At 35.7% G+C, this 27,738-nt stretch overlaps 1 protein-coding gene across 6 annotated transcripts in view; it reads right to left on the bottom strand.

Annotated features, from left to right (window-relative positions):
• The window catches only part of ANKS1B (ankyrin repeat and sterile alpha motif domain containing 1B), a 422,022-nt gene that overhangs the window by 320,649 nt on the left and 73,635 nt on the right, over window positions 1-27,738 (bottom strand). For all 6 annotated transcript variants that reach the window (XM_063396248.1, XM_063396245.1, XM_063396246.1 and 3 more), the window contains exons 7-9: window positions 24,019-24,129; window positions 20,726-20,901; window positions 355-495 (exon numbers count right to left, since the gene is read on the bottom strand). In XM_063396248.1, coding sequence (XP_063252318.1) covers window positions 355-495; window positions 20,726-20,901; window positions 24,019-24,129 — 428 coding nt within the window. The remainder of the gene's footprint in view (window positions 1-354; window positions 496-20,725; window positions 20,902-24,018; window positions 24,130-27,738) is intronic.

The following is a 27,738-nucleotide window of genomic DNA, read 5'->3' as shown; positions in this document are numbered from 1 at the left end:
GAGATGTCATTATATTAATTAGAAGCTGGTCAAAAATAGAGTACTTATCCAAAAGGAAACTATGTGACTTCCAATTTTTTTTCCAAATGGAAAAGCTATGCCACACAGCAACTGTCAATCTAAAATAGGGGTAGTAAACATCAGTCTCCATACTAAACTAACATGAATAAGTATTATAGCAGGCTGACCAAATCTCAGCACGTAAGTTTGGAACCAGCTTTTGACATTAAAATGAAGAGTGAAAGTAACAATTTCAAAAGGAATCAGGCAAGACTATAACTCTAAGGCTTAAGGCAGAGATTATGCAGCTCTTCCACAGTGGCTAAGTTTTATGATGAAAAGGGAATCACATACCTGTGCAAGCATGGGAAATCCAAGATTCCTGCATCCATTACAAGGTGTCAGTGCTTCCCATAAACCAGAAGGTCCACAAGTATTTTCAGCTGCATCATCATCTTCTTCCTCCCTTGGTGATAAACGCATTGAAGAAGGCCTCTGTGCATAAAGTAACAATACTTTCAAATTAAACACAGTGATATACTCTAAAGAAACTTTTTATCTTATGAATTTAAGTGTCCCATTCACCAATTCCTAAAGATAAACTGCTATTTAAATACAAAGTACTTACTCAACTGTTAAACTGCTATATGAAAAGAATACTTTCCAAGGAAGGTGTATATTGAGCTATCTGCAATTATACTTTAAAATTGAGTGAAAATATTAATATACATTGAAAATATTTATTGTCTTTATTATTAAGAAATTGGCAATTTCTACTTCATTTTACTTTAAAATTTGCTGTAATATCATTAAGTTTAGGACATTCCACAAAGAATAAAAACTAACATTTGCCTGGATGAGTCCAAGGTTTTTGTAGACAAAAATACTAAACCAATCAAAAGATGAGGTTTCATATTTTGCATTATTTTATCAGTAATAAATATGTTATCTTTTTTTGTAAGCAAAAGTTGTGTTTTAAAATGACCTGTATTATTTTGCTTTATAGTCTGGAAACAATGAAAAGTACCAAGAATAGTCACTGACTTATGAACACTATGGCTTACACATTAATCTGAGTGATAAGAGAAAAATGCTGATTTTTGCTTAAACCAGTATCCTAATTTTCTGTAACAGACAGAAATGCGAGCATTGGTCATTTCCTGTACGTTTATGTTATTCTGCCACACAGGATAGTCCACCCCAAGTGAATTGCAGTGGCCACTTTTATTAATCTTGGGAGAAGAAGGAGGAAAGTTAATCCAGTAATGAATGATTTTTAAAATCTCATGCCAACACAAATTTTTACAAGTAAAAAAAAAGAGTAATTTTTACACCTTAATTCTTTGTCCCTATTTAAATTGGTATATGGAATAGCTGTTCTAGCCTGCTTCAAATTTGCTTGAGCAGCCTGCTTGATACTTAGATACTAAATGCTGTCTTTAGGAACATTTCTTTCACAAGTGGCTGGAATTTTGCTTGACCAGAATAGCACTGTTTGAGACAAGGGCTGACCACAGCTATCAATCTGATAGTAACTTTAACTTTGAAGCATTGCTAGCTATGGGGTCTATGTAAAAATAATCTTTAAAAGCTCAACACTTAACTACAGATTATTTTAGCCAATAGAATAAAGAAATGCATGGAGTCTGCTGCAAGGAAGGGAATAGAGAAGTGAAAGAAAAGTAGGGGGGAGAAAGAATTAGAGAAACAGCAGCAGCTTTAAAGATGAACACAAGCTGATAGAAACTGTAGGGGAAGCAAAGGCACCACACAGACAGGCACTTACTCAAATTGTGAGGACCATTTAACTCTTGACTCTTGTGATAACTTCTTAACACAAAAGTTGCTGGTATACCATTTAAGCAAGGAAAATATTTCTAAATTCATTCAACTATTTCTAAATTCTACCTCATCAAAGATGAAAAACACAATATATCCCTCTCTATTATTCTGATTCCCCTCAGTTAGAAAATGGTTGTTTCCTTGGTGCAGACTTCATGAATCTAACCATATCTTGTAAAGTTCAGTGGATTTATTTACTTTTTATTTTAGAAGTCAATTTCTAAAACATTCTTAGCATGGTATTTCATTAGGTTATTTTGACACTCTAGTAGTATCAGAGAATATGTTGCCATAGCAACCAATATTCTCACACATTATTAAAAGGATCAGTTTAATTCTGCAGCGTGTAGGTCATGGAAGACTATTATTGCTAGGTATTTGCATAGACAAAGGAAGCAGACTAGAGGTCTTTCCCCTCTATTTATGATGCCAACTTCCATGGTGGCTGCCCTGCACTTATATTTAAAATCTCAGAATTGCTGTATCAGAGAATAAAGTACTTTTTGCCCCCTGGAGAAAAAAGCAAAGAACTGCAGCAGTGCTCAGCACAGGAGAGCAGGTAACACACATCAGCTGTGACCTTAAAGCCAATGGAAGCAAATGAAGACAAAAGTCATATAAAAATGTCAGTGCACTTTGTGAAGGTAAAGAACATACACACGTAATATAAATGAGAAATTTTCAACATAACTAAAGGAAGATGAATTACAGCAGAATCACTGAAAAAGGAGCGTATGAGTATTTGGCCATTACAAGAACAGAGTGAAAAAAACCCATGCCAAAACATTATTGAACTCTAAAAACAAAATACACAAGCAGGATGAGAGTTGTATATTTCTGTTAAATGTATTTTATAAAAATAGTCTAAGAAAGAGTGTGAATCACAGGAATTTAATGTCAATATGAATGAGAGGAAGTGGAAAGTATATAGTCAGATCTGATCATTCAAAAAAGGATCAGTCAATGCCAGAGTTCATTAGACACATGACTGGAATAAATTGACTGGTACTCTCATGCAACTCGACAATGCATGTATGAACATGATACAGACTAATTTACAGACTACTGCAGATCAGGGTTAGCTCTTTTTACACGGGCTGGATTTCTGCCACCAATATGGCACTAGAAAGGAACCGTTAGGAAAAATCTATTTGGAGGGTGAAGAAACAGTTATTGCCATTACCTTTCTCACCCATCCCTGCTTGACAGAAGCCCAGTTCTTCCCACACAACGGGAAAGAGATCTGTGGGAATTACTGCAGGGAAAAAGAGGTGCATTTGCAAAGAGGAAGGAAGGAGTTAACAGCTGCATGAGAGAAAGGGGTCACAAGTGCCCCAAATTTGATAGACTGGGGTTGCACACCTTGGGAAGAGGTATGCATCTGGAGGAGGCAAACGAGATCTAGAAAAATCTACAATCAATTCACAGAGCTCAGACTGTCACACAAACCCATAAAACTCCAAATCCAGACCACACAGTTTACTGTTACTCTCATAGCCTTCATTCCTTTCCCAGAACTCCCTAATTTTTCTGTTCTGTTGTATAATTTAATTTTGCCTCCTTAGAGATCCTTTGAATGTGGAAATCTAATTTTGTGTGTGCTACTGGGAAGCCTTGATATAGCCCTGTAAGGAGAGTTTTAGTAAAACCAAAGTTATTTATGCCCACTTTTCAGAAAATAAATAAATAAATAGAGTAGAAGATATTTCTGTCAACTAAAGAAAAACAGGCACAATTTAGAACCCATTATTTATGCCTCTTCTGAGTTAAAACAACCCAAACAAAAGTAGTTAAAAATGCTACCTAAATCACAGTTACTCAGTTAATTGCACTAGACATTATGCAATGGCAAAGTCAATATAAACTGCAGTACTAGGCTTCATTAAGGGAACTTCTGCCTTATTTAGAAGAAACACAAGCATAAGCAACATACACCCTCAAACAGAACAGACAGAAAACCTTACATGATATTAGATATGACATGCAAAAGGAAATTTTGGTAGAGAAATTGCAAGATATTAATAGAGAATTAAAGATTTAAGTTTTTTTTTACTGGAACACTGAATCAAGTATTAGACATTGCTTGCAGTAGTAAGAGGCCAACAAAGTAATTTCTCTGTGTAAAGAGAGAATAATAATGGTACAGAAGTATGCTAGAAGTAAGATCTAGCATAAGGACATTGGACCACTACAGTTAGTGACTAATATTCTTCAGACACTACTGAGCCTATCACATCACCTCTCATTTTCATACTTAATGAATATTTAAATCACATCTTCCAAAATTTAGGTATGGAAGCCCTTCTCTTCATGTCTCCATCTACATAGAATGCAAAATTTGTGCACTAGGATACTTTAGATTGAAGGACACTTTATAAAGAGACTATTTATTCTTCAAAACACGTATGTGCATCAGATTGTCTATCACAATAACTTGGAATCTCTATCCTGATCTAAGGGAGAAGGCAATATTTATCAACAGAGAGAAAGATGAACACAGACAGAAAACGCAGGGAAAGTCTGTTCTACTCTTAAAAGTCAACAAGAAAAGAAGGCGAGAACAGCTTTAATCTTAACTATGACTTACAGTTACCAAGTTCACAGCTCAGCAGCTGTACATTGTGTATAAAACATACACAATACCTTTATGTATGGCCTTCTTTTTAACAGATGTTAACTATTTCCTATCTAACACATGACCTTATTACCTAGACAAGTTTTTTCAAGGAATACAGTAAATGATACAAGATGTCTTATTTCCTTTCAATCCCTCTTTTTCTTAGCTTTTAGTGAAGACATGTCTACCTTCTGCCTTGACATTTGTAAGCAGTCACTGCTAGGAAAAATATAACTCAATTCCCTTGTTTCAGAATACATAGGGAACTCTCCTGTCCTAGTCCAGTGAAACCCAAAACCAAATATCAAAACCTTTCCTTCTTGTATCTGTTTTTTCATAATATCATCCATTTGCAGAAGTATTTCACATACCCTTTCAAACAGTATGTGCTAGAGCAAAACAGCATCAGCAAACTATTAAAGGTACAAAATAACAGGACATTTACCATTTCCTATTGCATCATAGCTCTGGAGACACAAACATTAACTTATCATTTATCTTTGTAAGAAAACAGTATTTTTAAATGGAGCAGGAAAGATGAAATCCAGAAGGCAATATCCTTCTGCTTACGGGAGGCAGAAAGCAACCAAGACATTTGATAAACCAAATGCTGCCACTCAGTTTGAAACAATGAGGTCAGCAGGAAGTTTCTTCTGTAGAAATAATGTGTCAAAGATATTTTCTATCATCCTAACAGAGATGTACTTCTAACTCTCCTTGGCCCAAATGACATGTATGTTACACTGTGAAATAAAAGCAAAAAATTACAGTTCTGTTACCTAGTATTCTATTTTGACATTATGCTAAGAACTAATAGAACAGAAAACTGTTCCTCAATCTCATCTATAAATTAGGATAAGTAGGTCGATCTCTGCCACAGCTGTTCCCAGCAGCTGCAGCAGTCAAGCCAGGGACAGAAGAGCTGGGACTGTGTTCTGTGCTCTCAGTGCTCCCCCTGCTGCTGCCCAGGCTGCTCTCAGGGAAAAATGCCTGAGGTATGCTGAAGAAAAAAACAGCATTCGGGCATGACATATCAGTTACTATTCTAGTACAGCAGCATCCCCGCATTAAAGAAATATGCCATTCTGAGATTCAGTGAGGATCCTGAGAAGGAGGAGCCTCAATTATGATGTAAATCCTATGTCTTACAGGCAGTGAAAGGTTTTGGGAACCTGGGCACATCTTTCCCACATCCGCCAAGGCCTTCTCCCTACTAATGTTTTTCTGTTTACCATCCTCATTATTTTGTCTTTCACCTTACACTGCACATCTGCTGGGATTCTTTCATAAACGTATTCCAAATTTGCATCTCTTTCATTTGCCATGAGTCTGGTTAGAGTTTGTCTGCACCTCCTGTATTCTGCAAAGAAGTATCAGGAAGACAGTCTTGTACTTACAGAAGCAGAATGATGAAGTGCTCTCTGTACCTGCCTCTGCCTGTGCGATGCTAGACATGTTTCAACATCTCCATGATGGTCACTAAATTTGTGTTCCTGATTTGCCGGCTATGCTGAAACTGAAGGCGAATTCACACAAATGCTGGGCTACATCAGGAATCATCTTTAGAGATTCTGTGACTGTTTTTAGTGGTATATGAGACTAAGTATGCTGCAAACTCAGCTCTAGCAGTCCCAGATGTGGAATCTTGGTCTCCACACCACTGCATATCTGCCCAGCTGCATGTGATAATATTTTCTGACTTCAGACAAGTGGAGCTCCAAAAGAAACGCCACATTGGAAGAGGTCACACCCTTTGAACTCGAGACCACAGTGATGTCTGATTCTGAGGAGAAATTCCTGTAACATGAAGTCAGTAGAGCCAAGTGAAATGAATGCATGTAGCAAACACAAAATGTATTAACTTTAGGTAAATGTGATTAATTCATATACATGAGGAAAACTTTATGTGATTGTGCAGTTGCTGCCTCTAAGTGGGTAAGTGCTATTGACACCTATCATGATGAGCACCCCAAAATTAATCACTGTCTCCAGCGCAGGATCTGACATTATACAGGAAATACATCCTGGAACCAAATGGCAAGTACAATGCATACTAAATAAGGCAAAAATTTTAAGTAAAAATGAGATTATAAAATGAGTACATTTGGACATGCATTGAAGTAGAGCAACACATTTGAAATTTTTAATTCATCCTTGCATGTAGCATAAATAATTAATATTAAGATGATTCTGAATCTTTGCACTACTCTCATAGAAGGATGCAACCATTCATCAAACAAAAGTTTTAGTATTTAAAAACCTAATAGGTAATCTGTTCTCTCAAGTGATCAGTTACATGACCTGAAGTTGTGTCAGGGGAGGTTTAGGTTGGATATCAGAGAAAGGATCTTCACCCTGAGGGTGTTTGGGCACTGAACATGTTCCCCAGGGCAGTGGTCGCAGCAGCAGCCTGACACAGCTCAGGGAGCTCTGGACAATGCTCTCAGCAGGGTGTGACTCTCGGGGATGGTGCTCTGCAGGCCAGGAGCTGCACTCGATGACCCTTGTGGGTCCCTCCCAACCCAGTGTATTTGGTGACTCTATGATTTAATATAAGTTATTATATGGATTAACCAACTTCTCTATAATGTATCAAAACATAGGCACTTCCATAACTTACTCCATTCTAATATATGTGTTTGGGACAGGACTGAACTGCTAAATTAATTTCTCTTTTTTAACACTAGCTAAAATAAAGTGAAGCTGTGTTTTAAATACTTGTCCAACTTTGAGCACATACCAAATACTACTAAATCAGACTATTTGCACATTTAATTTTAAATGTCTAATATCAAAGCACTTACAGTGCTTTACCATGAAAAAGTACTTAGTACATGAAGCAAAAAGCTTCACAACTGCAAGGACACTCTGCTACAGAAATGTGTTTCTAGAAATGCCTTTCCATAGTAGATTTGACCTATGTTGGTATGTAGGAAGGGTATACACAAACATGGGCTGTGCAAAAAGTAAAAGAATTTGGTAACATTTTTTTTTGAGCCTTGAAATTTAACCATGGGAACAGTTTCAATTAAGTTAATGGAATTTCTCATGTTAATGACAGACTTATGCATCTCCCTGAATCAATATGCACATGACTCACTCCAAAATGTGACTCACTGAAAAACTCATGCACCAGATGAAAAAGAAGAAACTGATAATGAAGGGCATAAGAGCCCACAGAAAAGCAAAATCAAGTGTTAATAATTTAAAAAACATTAAACAGAATTAAAGGCTACAGAATATTTGCTCTTGCATAAAGGAAAAAATTATAATTCAAAGTAATGACCATAATTTTTGGCTTTAAATGTCTCAGAGAAAACACTGCTTGGAGAACAGCTACAGAAGCATCTCTCTGCTTAACAGCCCTATACCACCTGAATGTTATCCTATAACATTTGAAAAACTCAGTGCTATATAATTGCCATGAAAATCAGCAGTTAAACCATGCATTTTTCCTTTTTTAAAATTGTGAAAAAGAGGGTGGGTAAGTGGGTGGCAGTATGATGAAACTTATAGAAAATACATTATTTGTCATGAAATAGAGCACAAGGAAGAGACATTAAAGTAGGGGAAAAAATCAGGTGGTAAGAAGAGTAGGCAGAAGTCACCACTTTATTACTCCTCCAGTGCACAGTTTTTTTATTTAACACACATATTCTCAGTAGAAATGTGTTAATGAAAATGTAGTTATTATTCCATTAAGTTGCTGTTGGTTTAATAAAGGGCATAAAAGAAAATCATACCCGAATAGACAAAGCCTGTCTAAAGAAGAACTACACACAGTACTGAGTTAGTCATCTGAAGGTGAATGCTGGTTGAGAGTGGATAATAAAAAGAGCTTTAAAGAACATTTTTACTAGAGGATTTACAGATCCAGCTGCAAAAAATTACTAGCGGTTTGCCATATTGGCAGCCAAGTGCTAAACATAATGTATATACAACACAGTAGAACAGCTGACAGCTGAAATGTGCAATGCTCAATGCAGGCTATAGAAGTTTAAGGTCTAACTGGAAAAGATCAGTCAAAGAGTAATCTACCTTTTGTTCTCAGAAGCTCAAGCAATGGCTCAGACTCCTCCAGAGATGTTGAAAAGGATCACACACAACCCCCACGAGAGATGCAGACTACCATCAATTGGAGAACAGCTCTCAATGCAGCCTGATTTACATGGCACGTGGAAGCAGCATTCAAAATCATCTTCACTAGGAAGGCAAAATCTTTGCTATGGCTGGTAGGAAAATACGCCAGTGTGAAGTTCACATACTGCAAGTTGCTGCTTTTTCCTGTCTGATATACTTAAACCATAATTAAGCCACTGCAGTCATCTCAATAACCACTACTGCCAGAAGACGTAGGACAGGTAGTGGTTTTTTAGCCTATGGTAAATTCAACACTACACATTCAGATCCTCCGCAATACAAGCACACCTTAATGTTCTTTTCCAGACACATTCTTAAGTAGCTGAAGATAATATTTAAATTCTTTCTCCAGCCAGTCATAACGTAATGTCTTAAAGCTCCTCTAAAATACAGATAACAAGTCAGTCAGTAACCTGCTTTTATCTATAATTACTGTGAAGCACTGTATTTCTTAGGAAGTATCAATGACTAAATAAGTGATTGTGATGTTATAAATTATTTCAATTTCTTAAAGGAAACACCACTGACAGAGACAAAGCAAGGCAATAAATATTCCAATACCCATAAGTACACAACTCTTAATAATTGAAAGAAAAAAACAGCATAGAATTAAAAAAAATTATATTTTAATGTTATTTTTGTCTAAGTTTGACAGGCAATATTGAGGCTGCTTCTTCCCAGATTGTGAATAGCCCATATTTCAGAGATATTAGGCAGAGCACCAATATCAACAAAAATAATAGTGGTAGTATTAATGCAACTTGCTTCATCTCAAATAATTACTGAGGCAAACAAAATTGAAGAACCTCTTCTAAGATTTTCCCTCATGACACTAAACTGAAACTTATGGTAAATTTAGGAAGGATAGATGCCAAGAGAAGAGGAATGAAAATACTCAAAAATTGTGTAAGTCATTAAACCCTCACATTTCTCTGGAAAAATAAAGAAATCGGTGTAAAGGCCAACACATGCATCATATGAAACGACACATCAGGTAAACCTTGTTTCTGATTCCAATCTCAGTTTAAAAACTTATACCATTGAACTCAGGCAAGAATTCCAGTATATATTAAAGTCACAGAAAAGCTAAGGGGTGCATTTCTAGCACACTCTTGGTGTCCATGGACAAACTTTTCTAATGCACAGTAAATATCAGGCACTTGACCTTAACTGAATTCATTGAGCTATTATATTTTATAGAGGTATAGGAATCTGGTCCAGCATATTTTTCTATTCATTTTCTGCTTGCTAAGCATATTAACGGGGGCTGGAATAATCTGTCAACAGAATACAATGAAACTCTATGTTATGAGTGGTCAACTATTTTAAGACTTAAGGACAAAATTACTGAATTTATTTTATATGCCTATTATAAAATAAATCTGTTTGTTGCCATTAGGATAGAATAAAAATGAAATTAAATAAGTAGTCCAAACAAATTGCTCAATGCTCTAATTTCAGCTACTAAACAATTTTTAAAGAGAGCATTATTTTGTATTAGCTTATCATGAGTGGTCATTTTGCCCTGTGAAATATGGCACATTATTCACCATTAGCATTATTTGTATACTTCTTACTAAGAAGCAAAGAAAGGAAAGCAAGACTGCTGCTTCTATGAAAGTATGTACTCAGTCAACTTCAAAAGAATCACTGAATAAAATAGAGTGAAACCATACATTCAATCTCCACCCCTTACAGGGTCCTGTAGAAGTTCACATAGCTCTGATGGATTAGCAGGCTCCATTTCCTGCTTATACCATTGGGATAAAATGATGCTGTTCCACTCACTACAGAAAACAACTGAGACATACCCATATGGTTCTTACTTTTCTCATGAATTTCATATCAGATGGTGTTCATCAGGTTTCACTGCAAGTTCCAAGCCTAATGACTTTATTCTTACACTAATGGATTAGACATGAAATCAGTGTTGACTTGAGGTACATACAAAAACATTTTAGGTTTTTTTTTTCTTCTATTGTTTGTAACTTGATGTGTAGGTATAACACTCATTTATTCTGAGGTCACTATGTATTATAAATAACAATCAAACCTGCATTGGTACCTACTGACAACAGTGATAAGTGTTCTAAAATATACCAGAAATTCCCATCTCTTAAAATGCAGAAACATCAAAAGCTAAAACATTCTAGAACATTAGAATGTGTTTTCTGTTTAGATTGCAGGACAGATTATCCTTCTTTCCTTATTAAGTCGCTTATCTTTTCCCTCAGGTAAATATCTACATACAACTGGGAAAAACAAATCTTCTACATATCTAAGCTCAGCCTTCTTATATTCTACCAAAAGCAGTTTTTCCAAAGAGCAAAAAATATGTTTTCAGAAATTAAAATGTGTTTGTACCTAAATGTTGGCAAAGTCCTCCTAGACCTCATACATTGTTCCATACTCTATTGCTCAAATGTGATAAACCAATACAGCTTTGGAGTATCAGCACTCCTACTGGTGATGCTATAAATCACATAGGCAGGAAATGTATTTAAAAAAAACCAAGGAAGATGAAAAGAACTTTTTGTTGTCTTGTGAAGGAGAATCGGAAAATGTGATTCTGACTGGAACATTGGAGAACAGTCTGAGGAGCGGAGAAACTCAAGGGAAATGGAGGGTAGGAGTCCATGTCAGATTTTTTTTGACAGACTTCTAAGGAAGGTCAGGGCTTGAGGTAAGCACCTCTGATGACCAATAACTTAGTCTTCCTGATCATTTGATTTAATAATAATATCACAAAGAGAGAGATGATGTTAATATTAAAAAAGTAACCTGTCTGAGTGGAAATCTTGTGGTATTACCTTCTCATTCTGTTCTCCAGATGTGACTGAAACTCTCTTGGAAGGTCACAAATGAATCTGGAGACTGTAGCTTAAAAATGGGCATTGTGTTGTACACTACTGAATACTCCCAGGATGACAGACACTCAGGGTATCCAAAAAAATGGAAGAGACGGGTGTTCTGCTATGCAGCACTGGCAACAGTGGCACAAACAGGCACCTCAGGGATGTTAAAAAAATCATGAAACATGGATGAAAAAAGAAGGTTCTCTAAAGCATTGAGTAACATATTAAAAAAAATATTTGATGAAAGCAAATATGTTTCATATTGGGGAGATGATTCCAAGATCAGTTCTGATAAAGTCCTCAGATCTTGGCTAATTCTACTGAGATTAGTAGATATCTTTGGTGCTCATCTAAGTATAATGAAACAGAGATGACTCTTCAAATTACATATGTGCTCAGTATTGAACTAAAATTGTCTGTGTTAAAAAAACCAAACAAACCCTACTGTGGTCAATTTAATAAAACCTAGCTGTCAAACAGAATTTTTGAGTAGACAAAATTTTACTCATCCTTGCCAGAGCATCCCAAATTTACACACAGCTTTATAAACATAAAGACAAACAAGCTCTTTCATCTGAAAAGCTTGTATTACTATTACTTTACATGGAAAAAATTCTAAACCCATATCCAAGATCCTCACGTAAAAGATGAAAGGTCCACAGCAGGGCAACTCAAAGTGCTTGGCAGCACAGAAAGACTTACATAAAAAATAAACTTGAAAATGCTAAGATTACTTAATCAGGAAAAAGAAAGCTTTAAGAAAGAACAAGCCTGTAGTATTGCAAATTATGGAGGGTGTGGACAAAGTATTTGTTCTTCTCTACTCTGTCAGATTTTACCATATAAGAATAAATAAAAGCATATGCTCAGCAAATAAAAGAAAATGCCTATGTCTGGAGCACATGTTCTGCAAAACAGCAATACAGGGTCATGGTGGTAAACAATGTGACAGACTGGAGCAAAAGGATTAGATACCTTTAGGCTTCATCACTGCAAGCTAAACACATAACAGCATTCAGAGAGATGTATTTGTCTGTAAGCTATTTTCCTGCTGGTACCTAATAGTCAAGGAATTTGCTGCACACACATAATTGCACAGACTGCTTAAATATTACAGAAAATCATTCTAGTGGAAAGAAGAGTAGGTCCTTTTTAATGCAGATTAGGTGAACTGGTGGTTTGGCCAGCACCTTCCTCTAGTTATACTTAACTCCATGTAGTTTAAGTCATACTAAGTGTTGTCATGTTTTGAGACTTTATATTCTTAAACAAGCACTGGCTTTTGCACAAGGGTAGGTCTGTGCAGCTTGCTGGAGGATTGTCTAGCAATCCCTCTACCCAAAATCACAGCAGCAGGGAGCTGTAAGCTAATTTAGTTGGCTGTGAAGCATGATACCAGGCAAGTTATTTTGCATTGAGTTCCACATATCTGCTATTACGACCCTTCTAACATAAATTCTTACAACTGTGCTGAAGCAACGAACCTAAAGATACAGAATATAAACTTTTTAATAGCTACAGAACACAGGTTAGGAAAGAATACATTTAGAATGTCTGAACTGTACTAGGTAGCCTAAAAGAGGGGGTAAAAATTTTTATCAAGTTGTTTTCCCTCTGCTTATTTGTAATTACCAGCTCGTGTTTAAATAGAATTTAGAAATCATTTTGTAAAGCAGTTTGTGGAAAGTATATAATTTCATGTTGACCAAGTAGATGTTTGATACGGGATATCCCATCATAAATATCTAATTAAAAAAGAAGCAGCAACAGTTCTCAGTGGGAAATACTACTGTGTACACAAGAAATTGGGAGTAGCAGATGGCTTTTAGTTGGGTGGTAGCTTTTAAAATCAAATTTTAAAGTTATGTAATGTTATCTTCAGAGAGTGGGTAGACCTTTCCAACAAGGGAATCTCAAAAAGTTATGTTTGCATATCTTGGGAGAGCTAGCCTTCATACTTTTACTTTCCATAGAAATAAGAGTATATGCTTGCAAAATAGGATTCATAATTGAACTGAGTGAAAGAGCAACTTAATACAAAATTCTTGTAACATCAGAATTTGGCAATACCTAAATTATCTAATACTATTATAAAAAGGGAATTCATTAAAGCAACAATCTTCCAAACACTGTCTCAGTACAATTCTCTTCCTTTTTTTAACACTTCATAAATACCTGCAAAATACATTAAAGCTTCATTATCAAATTCAGCAAGTGTTACTATACTAAATAATTTAAAATTTATCTACTTCTGTCCTTGAAGGCCCATACAATCAGGCCTGATTATCTTACTGTTCGCTAATGAATAAGCAACCAAAATTGTTCTGGAATGTGTTTTTAATGTATCCTAATTAGTAAGCCATTGTATATACTTCTGGCTTGCTCACTGTCATTGTTCTGTGAAATTTTGTATCTCTCTCTCAATAATGCATGCATGCAAGTTTCTGGGTTTTTTAAAGGCTCAAGACAGCAATTATTTTACTTAAGCATTTTTAGCCACTCTTAGCTATTATATTTCAATCTAGCCATTATTTATTTAAATTTTGTATTAAAAGTAGAAACCAAAACAGTATTCTTGAATTTCTTGAATAACGCTAATAGTTTACTTCAATATTCTTCCACACGTTCTAGGGATTATTACTTTGTGAAATAAAAAAAAAAATTGTGTGCTTTTTATAAAAAATAGGTGTTCCTAGAGAAAAATAAATAATCAGAATAACTAACTTCTGTAAAACGATGTATAAATTTTATCCGCCCTAATACATTCTCTTAGTCAACTTCTTTCAAAACCACATAATTCTATGCTTTTGAATCTCTCTTTAGATGTAAACCAGACATGATTACAGTTTTATTGCTGTTATATAGCCTCATCTTCTTGATAATCTGACATAAGAGTAAAAATTGTATCTTTGAATATGTACCATCACTGTTTTCAGCAATGTTATTACATTTTAAGTGTATTTTTTCCACTTTCTCAACATGCACAAGTATCAACTTCCCACTCTGGAGGAGAGAATTAAGCAGCAATTGACATTTATATGCCTGTGATGAAATCCAAATCTTTTCCCTGAGACTACACAGAACCTTTCCTCATGTTTAAATTTAAATTACTGCTGCCAGCCTTTATTATCTATTATATAACCACATTAAATTTAAACAGATATCTGCTGCCACTTCTGTGAAATCCTTCTGTATTGCCGTTACTACACAGTTTTACTCTCTTCAGTTTAAAAAAAAAATTAGGGGCATCTTCAGTTTCTCAGTATTTACGGCATGTAATTAAGCAAAGTCCTTTAACATATACTCTGCTTTCAATAACACAGAAAACTCTTTGGAACTGTTTCTTTAATCTAAACCCATGTCACAAATCCAAAGACAGTAAGATATTGCATTTGCACTTGAAAAATCAATAACACATTTTTTTTATTATACTTCTGAACACAACAGCATAAATGTAAAAGCAAAGATTGCAAGCGACCACCTACTAGACAAGATTAAAGAGACTGTTCTGAAGAATATACTCCAATTTGCAGCCTCAGTTCTACTGAAGTGTCACATTTTAAAATTAGTTTTAGTTCAAAAAATCTCAGCAAATCTCAACAAATATGGATAGTTATGGTTTCTACATGAAAAGAAAACCACATTTTCAAAATATGGACTGAAATAAGCTTTTGAATATAGAGTAAGATGAAGCCTTTTTAAGAGTGAATTTTAGGAAAATATTTTTCAAATAAAACATCAAGTTTACGAAAGAAAAACTCTGAGATTTACTGTGTCCAATGTGTACATCTAGCAAATGTATATAAATACACACAGAAAAGTGAAGAAGTCCTTAATCCCTACTTTTTGTTTTGCATTCACAGGCTGACCAAAGCAAGTAAAAAGTAAGATATTCTTTGATAGCCATAGGAATTTCTTACATGTACAAAAAGTCCATATTTTTATTTCCTGATATTATGTTTTTAAGAAAAGCAATGTGAAAATACATTGCAATAAAGATGGTGCATTTCTGGGTTTAATAATACAATTAGAATTATTTGTCCTCACATGAATACATACGCAGGAATCTCACATCTGACAGGAAACAAGTAATGATCTTAGAATGCCACAGACAGAGGAATCTAAAGCAATTTTCTTGCCAGAGCACAGGATGCTCACAGTACACACTTTGACAGTCTTCTATTAACTTTCCTGACACACTTAAATTTTTCTGGATCCCTGCTTTGTAAACTATATCTATTTAAATTTTCTTGCCTGCTGTTCACTTCACACAAATTGTTTGAATACCCACTTGTATTTGTAACGTCTTTGCTATGGCATACTTCTAAATTTAGTCCTGATGTTTTAGTTTGTATTTTAAACACATGTCATGATGTTCCATAAATTTTCCTCCTAGAGGAATTAAAGGTGTTCATTTTGAAGCAGTTTGGACTATCAAGTGTGTTAAAATTCACAATTTTAATGCAGCAATGAAAAAAGTTGTAAAACTCTTATATAAAATGGTTGCTTTTGTTCTTGAAATTACTGAACCAGACTGCCATCTATTGGAAAATAAATATTTTTTTAAATTATACTTTAAAAAAAAAACAACACAAATAACCCAAATAACAAACCTGGAAGTGCTATGATTTATTGTCAAAAGCTGATTTTGCTAGCAATCATACTTAATTCCGCTTGAAAAGGAAACACCTTATTTCATTAACTGTGATAAAATCAAGGATTTTCCTACATCTTTTTCCACCTCATGTTTTCTGGAATATGTTTGGAATCGCAACTGCTTTTCTGACTCACTGAACAATCAAATTCAAGTTTTTTTTGAAATATTTTTGTTTAGAGAACACAAGAAAAGTGAGCAATACACAAGTATAAAGCTTCGCCAGCTTGCCTGTGCAGCACCAGTCAGGGCTTTCCATACCTTTGCATACACAGGTCAACTAAAGAGTACATTCAAGTCACAACAACCAAAATGGGAAAAACAAAGACAGGTACTGGAGGCAAAAATCTATAACTCGACCATCAACCCCACTCAGGATACAAGTCATTGAGAAATAACAGGAATTCCATCTAAAATGATGCATAGCTGTATGAATGCCTTTTGGAGCTCTCTCTGAAGTAAAATTGCAAAACTGTGTTCAATCTGTCCTTTAGTTTTGTGGAGACAATGAACAGGGGCTCATTGCACGGTATGTTGTAGCATACATGTTTTAATGACTAGTAAAGACAGACTGGGAAACACGGCTTTAATAGTTTGTATGACAGCACACCAAACACAGCCAGAGTGGCAAATGAAAACATTTAAATTATGACATTTTTAGTGCAGCTTTGACTTCTTTTAGTTTATCCTTTATAATATACTCTTCAAATTGAAAGATCACATTAACTTACTCTCATCTGACTTTCTGCTATTCAGCATTCAGTTGGTTCTCCCTCTTCATTAATCATTCCTCCCATTCAGGAAACTAAGACAATCTGCTCTTCTGTCAGAGTTCCCCTTTAAACTTTTGGAAGGAAAGCATCCTGTGAGGACATTTTCACTCATCTCCAGATTTGTTTCTATTCAAGTCTACACTATGGGTCTACTGTTACTGTCCTTCTACTTACTGCTCCATTGTACTCTCGCTCTCCCAGATGTTACATCTTCCAGTCTCCAAGATCCTGACCATCAATTTTCCTAGTCAGCTCCTCCACACCCCAAGGAAAATTAAGAGTAAAAGCTGACTAGTAATTTGGAACTCAGAAGACTAAACCAAACAGTTTCTTTTTTCTTTTAATTTTTTCTCTTTTTGTTCTTTTTCACCTGACGTCAGAGCTATACGAACTCTGTTTCCTATTTGACTTGAAAATACTGTGGAGCACATAAGCTCTGGGGTTTTAATGCCTTACCACAAATCACACACCTGGCTAATGGAACATTTAAAATAATAAAAACATGTATTGTTTTCAATGCAAAATTTGATGAAAATAAGTAGTTTACTTCTTAGTAGTCCTTACTACAAATGTTCCAAAACAACCTGTTATGTTGTTGGATGACTACTTGTCTAATAACACAGCAAATGGAAGAATGGATTCAATTCTGTTCCTTGACCTAAAAGACTTCCAACCCAGCTCTTTGAAAGAACATACAGAATTCTGTAACTGCTATATCACTGAGCAACAAACAATGCAAGATGCATAAGACCAAAAAAGCACGAGAACATGCCTGTGAACAGGGCATCCAAACTCCTGCTCTCCAGATTGCACTGGTATTTTTCCAGTGGCTGTACAATGCAGAAACAATACTAGAAGAGATCACAGCCTGATGATCAGTACTTTATCTGGGAGACTATAAAACAAATGTTGAAACTCACCCCTATGCCACAGACAGAATTGAACACCACTTTTCCAGATGAAGCCTTTGCTGTCAAGTTATTGCATTAAAAAACAGGCATCCTCACTACCCTTACACTAAACAAAAACTGTGAGCCCCACTGTTTCCAGCAACAGAGGTTGGCAGTTAATATTCAGGACAGAATTCCAGGCTGTGGAATCTGGATAGACAGACACTCCTTTCTGCAGTCCCAAATCAACCATAACCTTATTTAGCCAGAGCAATACCACAGCTGTTTTGGGCCTCTTCAAAAGAGCCAATTGTTTTAAAAAATGCTTTGAAATACACTCTGTTTCCTGATGCCTTCTCTTTCCCAAGCCTATCTTCAGGAGCTGGCTCCTGGTGCTCCTTGCTCCAGCTTCCTAAATTTATGATCCACAAGTTACCATTCAAATCAGAAATTCCCCAGTCTTGGCCACCTATTTTTCTAAACAATAGCATTATTGTCTCCAAGCAGCCAGTGCCTTTGCAGGATCTCCCTAAGGGTCACAAAATGGCATGACTTGGGATTTGGGAACTTTTCAGATTGCTGAGCTCCAAGGAGCTGAAAAGCCTTCAACACTCATTGTCTCTGGAAGCAACATTTGTTCAGGAAATGGCACCACCTAATACATTATCAACAGGGACCTAACCTCTACATCTCTTCAGAGGTGATGCAGCCAGCAATGATGTGACCCTGCTGTTTTGAACCTGAAATAACTGCTTCTTTGTGGAAGCACACCAGGTGTGGTTCCAGCCCTCTACTGGAGCTGATAACAGAGAAAGGCAACATGCAGTCCAGCAGGCAGAAACAGTCTGCTCCAGACAGACTCCATAGGAAATCCTGCACTGCCCATACTTCCAAAGGGTCTTGGCATGTGCAGTAGAAACAAATGTGACTTGAACAAATGCAGACAACAGATGAAAACCCACTTAAACTACAGAGATTCTTACAGAAGCTTCCCATGGAGGAGAAACTTAAGTCAGAAAAAGCTGCAAGAAGCTTCTTTAATACATATCCAAGGAATCTATTTCTGACTCTCCACGTCTGTATACATCTTTAGTTCTTTCTCTCTGTGTCTTCATGTTCTTATACATAAATATTCATTTAAGTTTCTTCAATCATCACTGTACTGTCACACATCTTGCTTGACTACACTTGCTGGTCCTGCCCCCAGAGCATTTTGGCAGCATTCACCTTTGCAATCATTTCCAAAGCTAAACATTTCTCACTTTAGTACTTCTTCCCAGTTACTCTTTCATGGCCCCTTATAGAGCATGTGGGTTTTCATATCATCCATATACTACACAGGAAGCCTAAACACAAAGGGGAGGCAGCACTTGCCCAGAATTAAAAGACAGTGTGTCAAAAATGGAAGCAACACTCTTTTTTTATGCAAGGCAGCCAGGTAGCAACTGAACAGACTGAATAACCCTAAAATACATTTAAAAATTAAATGGATGCTTTAGGACAAACAGGAAAAAATCTCACATCACAGCAAAGAGGTGTCTCTATACAGATCTGTATAGCTAGGTTTATTGCAGGGGAAAACATGTTCTGCCCTCCATCCTAACTCCATGCTAGGAATGCACACCCATCATCCTGACTACAGTTTTCTCTGAAACAAAAGCTGGATACCACAGCAGGAAAGCACCATAAAATGCTTCAAACAGGCCTCAGTTTTGAAAATTTGTTTCCACATCTACTTCAATATAAAATATATGAAATATCAAAAAAATATATTGCATAATTTACATTTATATTTCCCTGTCACAGAAATTACAGATTTAGTGTCTGAATACTTTCTATTCACATTGTATTTCATTTAGGCAGGAGCAGACAGATTTATATGGAATACATTTTCTGCAAAACAGCAGCTGAGAAGATTTAAATAGCAGTAGCACCTAAATTCAGAGCGACACTAGACAAGTTTCTAAAAATGCTTTAATGGGATCAGTATCTTGTTCAAATTGAGTTCAATATGAGTTATTGAGCATCTAAACATTCAAGCATCTAGAAGGGCTTTACAAAAGTATCTACTGTATTTCAGGGCAGCTATGCATATTTGTAAATCTCATTTTGTCCATTTATGTTGTAATAAATCACCCAAAACCATGAAAGCCTTTAATTTCATTTAACTTGCCATGGTTTTCCTCACATAAGTGAACATAATATTTATTTTATTCATAATATTAACTTATGAAAAATGTTAACTGAAATTTAGAACTTAGCAGTTTTCCTTTGTTCTCTGCTTTATTCCCTGGGCAATTACATTTATTTAGTGTCATGGTTTAAGTTTAAGCCTAAACCAGCTGAAACCAGCAACGGTACTGAGGAAGAGAATTCAATTAAAAAAAACAAAACCTTGTTACAGTACACAAAAAATGAATCCTAGAATACTTTATTCATTCATATTAGTAACAATGAAGTCATCTTCATCTGTAGTTGGAAATCACTGAAGCATCACAACCACAATTTTGTGTATTACAGATTCAGTCTTCAACACATGTAGCTTCCCAAGAAAGCTATATAGTAATAAAATGTATAAGAAAAATAACTGAGGATATTTAGCTGGTTCTTTGGGGGGGATATCTGATCAGATTCTGTCAACATTTAGTATTCAGTATAGTATTGAACACGACCTCCACTGATTTCACAAAAGAACCCTTTCCTTGCTCTCGCCATGCTCAAAACAAATAACCTGAATGTATTAGGGGTGACATAAAAAGACATTCTGAGGTGTGGTAAGCAATATCTTTGAGAAATGAAGTGAACATTACATTCTAAATCTGTAAGAAGCATTTTTTTTTTTAATTATAATGTTAACCTTGTACGATTCTTTCTCTTATTATTTCTTTCTTGAATGTGCCATAAATAAATCAGATGTAACTGAATATATTGTCCTTGTATCCCATCTTACTTACTACATTAAGCTTGGTTTGGTTTCCACTGGTCATAAGATCTTCCTCTGATACTTTACTAAAATTTTCCAGATAATGGTCTGATAGTGTATGAGACAGGTCTTCAAAAGAGTATTCCTTTTCTTGGCACAATTTGATTTCATCTAAAAGCTTTGATAATTCTCCAGTCACAGCTTCACCTTTAAAAACAGACACATCATAGTCAGTAATTAGAATACTGGGGTAATTTATGCCTAAAAAGGAAATGCACATTTTTTAAACTTTATTGAGTATCTGTTATTTTCCGTACCTTATCTTCTAAACAATGATGTTCGTGCACCATTCTCTGCTCAAAAATAATGGCATCTTGCTCCAGGCTGGCAATTTGCTAGAGGCAATCTACATACTTCTGCATTGCCCTATACCTTGCATTTAATTAGGATGAGTATATACTTACCCTTTCTCTGTTTTCAAATCCTGAAAATTTATAGAAATAGCAACTATGTAAGACTGTTAAATTAATCCAGGAAAGGAAAGTTTTCAGAAACATACAAAATCAATATCCCATACTCTGCATCAGATTCGTGTTTGCTGCTGTAATTAATTAATACACTACATAAGCTCTGTAAACTGAGTGACTAAGAATGCATATCTCCCCCATCAAAGCAGATATGATTCATGAATGATTCTTGCTTACTCTCCCAGGATTAAATGGAAAGGTGGAAGAATATACTGGGCAAACCCTACACATTTAAAACATGCCTCTTTACAGCAATCTCAGAAATCCACATTTTAGAGCATTCTGCATTGTGTTTCATATTTTCTCCTTAATTTATGAGATTTCTTAACACATTTTCTCCTTAATTTATCAGATTTCTTTAGTTAAGAAATCTACCAGAACAGTAAGCCAATAGACTTTTTATATGTCTATACTGAGGATCACAACTGGAAATAGTGGTACTGATAAGTACCAGCACCACACTGGGTGCTAACCATTCTGCAAATAATCCACTGGCAGCAGCAAAGCCTCCACAGACTGAAAAGCTACTCATTATGATCAACCACATTGGGTTCTGACTAAGTACTGTGTCTGTTTGCACAGCTACCTTTAGTAATGAAAAATGAAAAAGCCAAGAGTTTCCAGGAGCAAGTGAGAGACCCCTTTTTTAAACTAGGTTTACAACAGCCATGTTCGTAGAAACCATAGCCCTTAGGCTTGACAGGATACAGATGCTTCCATGTTACTGCATCTTTGGAAATAAAATGCTGAAAAGTAAAACCAGAGTGAGCATATTAAGCTCAGCGTACATAAAACAGACTTAAGTACACTCACATAACTAAAGAATCCACTGATAAAACTATATCTGCTTGGTTTAGAGCTCTGTTTGTTTCATTTTTTTTTTCATAGTTCCTGTTTGCTATGCTAAGTAAACAAAAATACTCAAAAATATATTTAAAGTATAACCATGGCCAGTTACTACCAAGATTTTCAGGGACAAGAAGTTGTTCATTAATTAATTGTTTTTTAAAATCTAACAGAAATTTTCCATTCAAAACTTTTGCTACTCTTAGTCAATGGTAGCTTTGCAGGACACTTGCACATTAAGCAGAAATATAATCAGGTTTATTTATATTCTGCTTTTTAATTAGAAAATTGAAATTATTCCAGATTAATGTTGTAACTAAAAATTGGAAGTAAAATACCTAAATATTAAAAACTATTCTAAAATCATGATACAGTGTGCTATAAAGAAACAGAACTACTGCTTCCTACACAACTATGTTCATGTCCCCAGTCCCACATTCCCTCGCATATGGCCTGCAGTATTTCTTACTAGCCAAGAATGAGTTCTGTGGAACAAAACTAGACTGACCTGGGTGAGAGTGCACTAGTTGACTGCCTGATTGCAGCCAAAATACATAAAAGACAGATTTTGCCTATTTCTTTCAGGGCAGGCACTTATTAGGGTTTTTTGCCTCTATCCAGCTCCCTATTTTCATGAAAGTCACAGAAAGGTAATTGATACTGCTATCCCTCTTCCAGAGTTGGTTTAAATTATTTGAAATTGGATTGTCAGTGAATGGCAGATAGATGGACGGGAAACACGATCAAGTACGATTTCTTTTCTTTTACTATCAGATTACACCACAGACAAGCAAAGGCCAACTAGCATGTTTTACATTATTTATACCTTGTAAGAGGAAATAAGGAATGTGAGATCATGACCTTATTGTTAGGAAGTAAAACATATTTTAAATATATTTGCCACTTAATTTGAGGATAGACATTTTTATTGCATATGGTAGTTGGCTTCACAATCCTGCTAATCTCAAAGGAACTATTTATTTCCACACACCACATAGGTGTTAACTACCCCAATGGGAAATATTATTGGAACTACAGCATTTGTTCACTATCACTGTGAAGATTACAATCTGACATGCATCAGGAAGCTTCATTCTCTCAAGAATAAAAACTCTCCCAGTGAACATGTTAAAGAAAAAAAAGAATATGTTAAAAAAACACCAACTCCCCCCACCAAAAAACCCAAACTCCACTTCCCCCCCCCACCCCCAAAAAAAACAACAAAACAAAAAACCAACAACAAAACACTACCAAGCAAAGTAACACCACAACTCACACAACAAAACCAAGGACAGGCTTATTATTTGCCTGCAGTCAATGACATTCACTCTGGATGGATACGGAAGGCAGAAGGCAGGTTTGGTCCTACAGGAAGATGATTTTCATTAAAGACACCACACTCAGGAAATGCCCTGTTTTAGTGGCTGTGGTGTGGAAATGGTGAATCAGAATATAAAATGAAAGCACATGCACACAAGTGACTGCCACACTGTATGAAAGCTGTGTTAGAAGATGAATGGAAGAGCAGTATACTTGTGACCTTTGAAAGAGACTTCCAAATGTAAAACAATTGGTAGATGCACTCATTGGAAGAGATTAAGTAAATTCAATTTTTAACCTGAATGTGAACAATACCTGCAGGGCATTTCAACATATTTAGTATTTTTGTTTTACTTGATTATGAAATGAATAAGGTCAGATAAATTAAAAATATTTAAGATCAAACAATGCAGTGCATTGTAATCCATTATTGACTTGTCCTTTCTGAGAAAACAGTTCCTTGCTTTTCTATATGACATGGATTACAGTGTACGTAGTCAAGATAGGTGATTCATGGTAGAAAAGACATACTTGATATCATTAACTTTCTTAACTTTAGAAGTTTGTATGAATGTTAATATTAAAAAGAAATTCAGTACAGTTTTTGCATTCACAGAGTACATGTATTTACTTTTAGCCTTGGGAGATGGAGGAGCTTCTGGGGACAAAACGCAAGACTGATGTTCCGGACATTCCAGTGGGCGTTCCTCTGAAATACCTGCATTTCCTGTTTCCATATATTCTGCAAGTTAAAGATACAAATATATTTAAAAGACTGAATTAGGGGGTTTATTTCAAACAACAGTATATTTGCTAGTCTTTTCAAGTTTTTATATTACAACCCTGTAATTATTCATAAACACTACTGCAAGGCAATCATTTATTGAAAGTACTATAAAACACCATAATGGCCAGTCCTCTAATCTATGGAAACTGCTACAGAAATCTCATTGTAAGGGTAATGAGTTGAGACTGGCCCTGTGTTTTCTTGTCTCCTTGCAATATCAACATAACTGTTCTATTACATTATTATAGTTAAAAGAGACTTTTATTCTAAGCTTGTGGAGAGACTTTTGTCAAGACATTCAGGATGTTCACAATACATACAAACATTGATATTGTTAAGAAAGCCAAATATTCTGCTTGAAGGACAGATATAGTATATGAGGAAAAAGAAAAGCAATTCTGAAAATTTAGTTTAAAATAGCAGTCTAAAAAGCAGTGTGCGTAAATTTCTGGTTTTTCTCCTTAAAAATTCCCTTGTCCCACATTCACAATGTTTATAAAAACAGAAAAACATGAAATAATGAATGTGCTAAACTTCCATTTCATTACTGTTCTTTTCATACAAATATCTACATTACTTTCATGTGCTTTTCTACACAAGCTACCTCAATGGAAGACCAAAACCTTAATAAACTGCAGTGCAATAATAAATAAGAAATTAATTTATGCACTAGTGACGCTTTTTTTCCCAGCATAGTAACTGGTTCTCAATTTTGACAGTTATTCTGCATCTGCATTTTCTTGAGTTTCTGAAATTGTTTAAATAATTTCATTCTGATACCTGAAGAACCACAATAGCATATGTTGCAACACACAGCAGAAAAGTACAATAACATGTTTCATCAATAGCATGCTGAAGGACTAAGAAGTTTCTGGGAAGTGAAATCTCCCTGATTTAATTTCTACAGTCTACAATGCACTTGTTTAGCTTGCTGTTATTCCTGATTAAATAATAAATCCCAAAACCCAAATAAAATTTATGATAAAATAGACATCTGAGAAATTGAAATTGGAAATGGCATAGAACAGCATGCAGTTTCAAAACACTTTGCAGATTGTTGGGATATTTTTTTAAAAAAATGTATGATTTGAAAATTCCATATATTAAGTTTGATGGCTAGCAGTGGTCCCTGGCATAATCTGTCATAAATTTCTTCATATGAAAATGGGTACTTTGTGTTTGTGTGGGGAGTGGCAGGGTGGTCTGAAAGCAAAGAAGCAAAGATTAACTGTAAGAGACCATGAGAAAACTAGCACCATGACAAAATGCTCTGGAATGTTTTCCAGCTCTATCAGCCATAGTATTTGTCAACCTAATGTGCAAGATGGGGAACAGATAAAAAGTAAGCCAGACTCAAACAACACTAAGAGAAAAAAGGAATCCATGTCTGAAAAATGTTGGTTGGTAATTATGCAACTGTCCAAAAGGAAATGTAATTCTATCAGGTGAATGTTACAATTATTAGATCAATACAGCTATGATTAGGAAAAGAAATTGAGGGGATATTGTGAAGAACTCTAACTTTGCTGTCACATAATCATACAAGACCATGGTTTTAAAATAATTCTCTTATTTTTATTCTTTGGCAGGCCCCACTTCCAGACCAATGTACTTACCTGCTGGAGGCTAGTTCGAGGAGGAAATCCTAAGCTTAACATAAGTCTTAAATACTTACTTTAAAAAATGCAAAGTTTCTTCCAGAAAACCTTTACAACTGGCTCACACAAGGTATGGTACAAGAGGTTTACACGCCAATGTTGTGAGGGTACAACCCCTGAAACTTTGGGCTTCTGTGGGACTTTTACTCCTAACTTCGTTTTATATTATTGAAAATCCTACCAGAGACATACAATGCAAAGATAGGGCCTCAGTTGAAAGAGGCTTACAGTTTAGGTGAACACTTACAACATGGTCAGAGAAAGAGACACAAAACAGATATAGGTGATCTCTATCAAGAGCCAAAGAAAAAACACAAAAGCACCAGATGCTTCCTCCAGCAGCTGCATTCTATTTGCCTGCAGCTGGCTAGGAATTCATCCTGCCCAAACTTACTGCTGGGTGCTTGAGATCCAGCTCAGGCTGGATCATTTTTCTCAAAGCAAAAATTCAGAACAAAGCTAAGCTTAATGATTTATACCACTGCATGACCCAAACAGTGTCCCCATCTGTGGTTTCACATAACTTTAGAGGATAAACCTATCATTCCCACTATAGGGGAAAGTAAAGGCTATTTAGGACACAACCTGTCATACTCATAATGGGACTATTTTGCTTCTGTAAAAGTACTACTTCACCTTACCTAGAATGGACTTTACAGCTCAGTGAGGATTACTACTAAGAGCTCAGAAAACTTTGCCTGTTTAATAGGATTCTTTTCAGTAGTTACTGGATTTTGTCAAAGCCCCACTCAAACTAAATTGGGTCCTGTACACAAAAAGTAATATCATAGAAGAGTTATCACACAGAGTGAAAGAGTTTTCACACAGTAGTGAAAATAACATTGGGGAACATAACACAAGAAGGGAACAAGCTCTGGAAAGCTCAAACAGCTGGAACTCCAGCTTTCTTAGTTTCTGTAACACTGATTAGGCCAAAGCCAAACAGATGGGAAAAACTAAACAGACAAGCCGAGAAACACATGCTCCACCATGAAGACAGCATGGCCCAGCTCAGTTAGAGCTCCTCCTGAACTTCCAAGGAGCGTAAAATCACAACTTGCTTTAACTTCAACTCCTCTTAGATCCTAATTTCTCAGTGAGGTGATCAGGTTAAGAGTTTTGCTTTGTTTACAAACCTTGGTTTTTGGAGTAATGCTTATATTCATCTCAGAAAACTTTTTATTTTAATGGAAAATAAAAAAGCTAAACAATTTATTTTAATCATATTTTTCCTTTGATTTAAGTATAAGCTTCTCTCTTTTGTTTTTATACCCCACTTCAGCCATGCCATGGGGTAGATTCATATAGAGTTCTTCCTAGAACAATTTTCTCCTAAGGAGGCCTAAAGGTTCCTTAAAGCTCTAGAAAAACCAAAAAGGCCAAATTTGATCAGAATAAAAATCTGAACATTCATCTTTTCAAACAGAAGACCCTCTAAGTAACTAGATCAGAGAAATAAAACTTATACAGAAACCAGTCCCCTCTGTAGCCAATGTCCCTGTAGGGGGGCGCTTACACCTCCTTCACTCCACATCTTCCTGAAGGGCAGCAATCTTCAGAAAACCCTCTGCCCTCCCTAAGACTCTTACAGAACCTGTCTGCAGATTCTGCAGCTCCATTGAGTCCTGCCCTAGCCTGGAAGCTCTCAAAAAACTCCTCCCAAAACAGCTCACTTGCTCCCATGGGAAAGATGCCACCTGAGTCTTCATGACCCAATTCCTCTTCTCTTTACAGCAGCGGCAGTAGCAGGAAACCAACTGGTAACTACCATTGTCAGGTGTGCTAAGGTGACAGACGAGCTGCAATGGAGGCTGGTTCACATCAGTCTCCTAAATTTCAGAGCACAATTTCTAAATTATTCAAGTTTAACTTAATCCCAGAGAAAGCTGAAATCAGTACATTCTTT

This window comes from Prinia subflava, chromosome 4 (genome assembly GCF_021018805.1).
Source record: "Prinia subflava isolate CZ2003 ecotype Zambia chromosome 4, Cam_Psub_1.2, whole genome shotgun sequence".
NCBI classification, from domain to species: domain Eukaryota; kingdom Metazoa; phylum Chordata; class Aves; order Passeriformes; family Cisticolidae; genus Prinia; species Prinia subflava.
The sequence above is the reverse complement of the archived record's forward strand: the minus strand, read 5'-3'. Positions and strand labels throughout refer to the sequence as shown.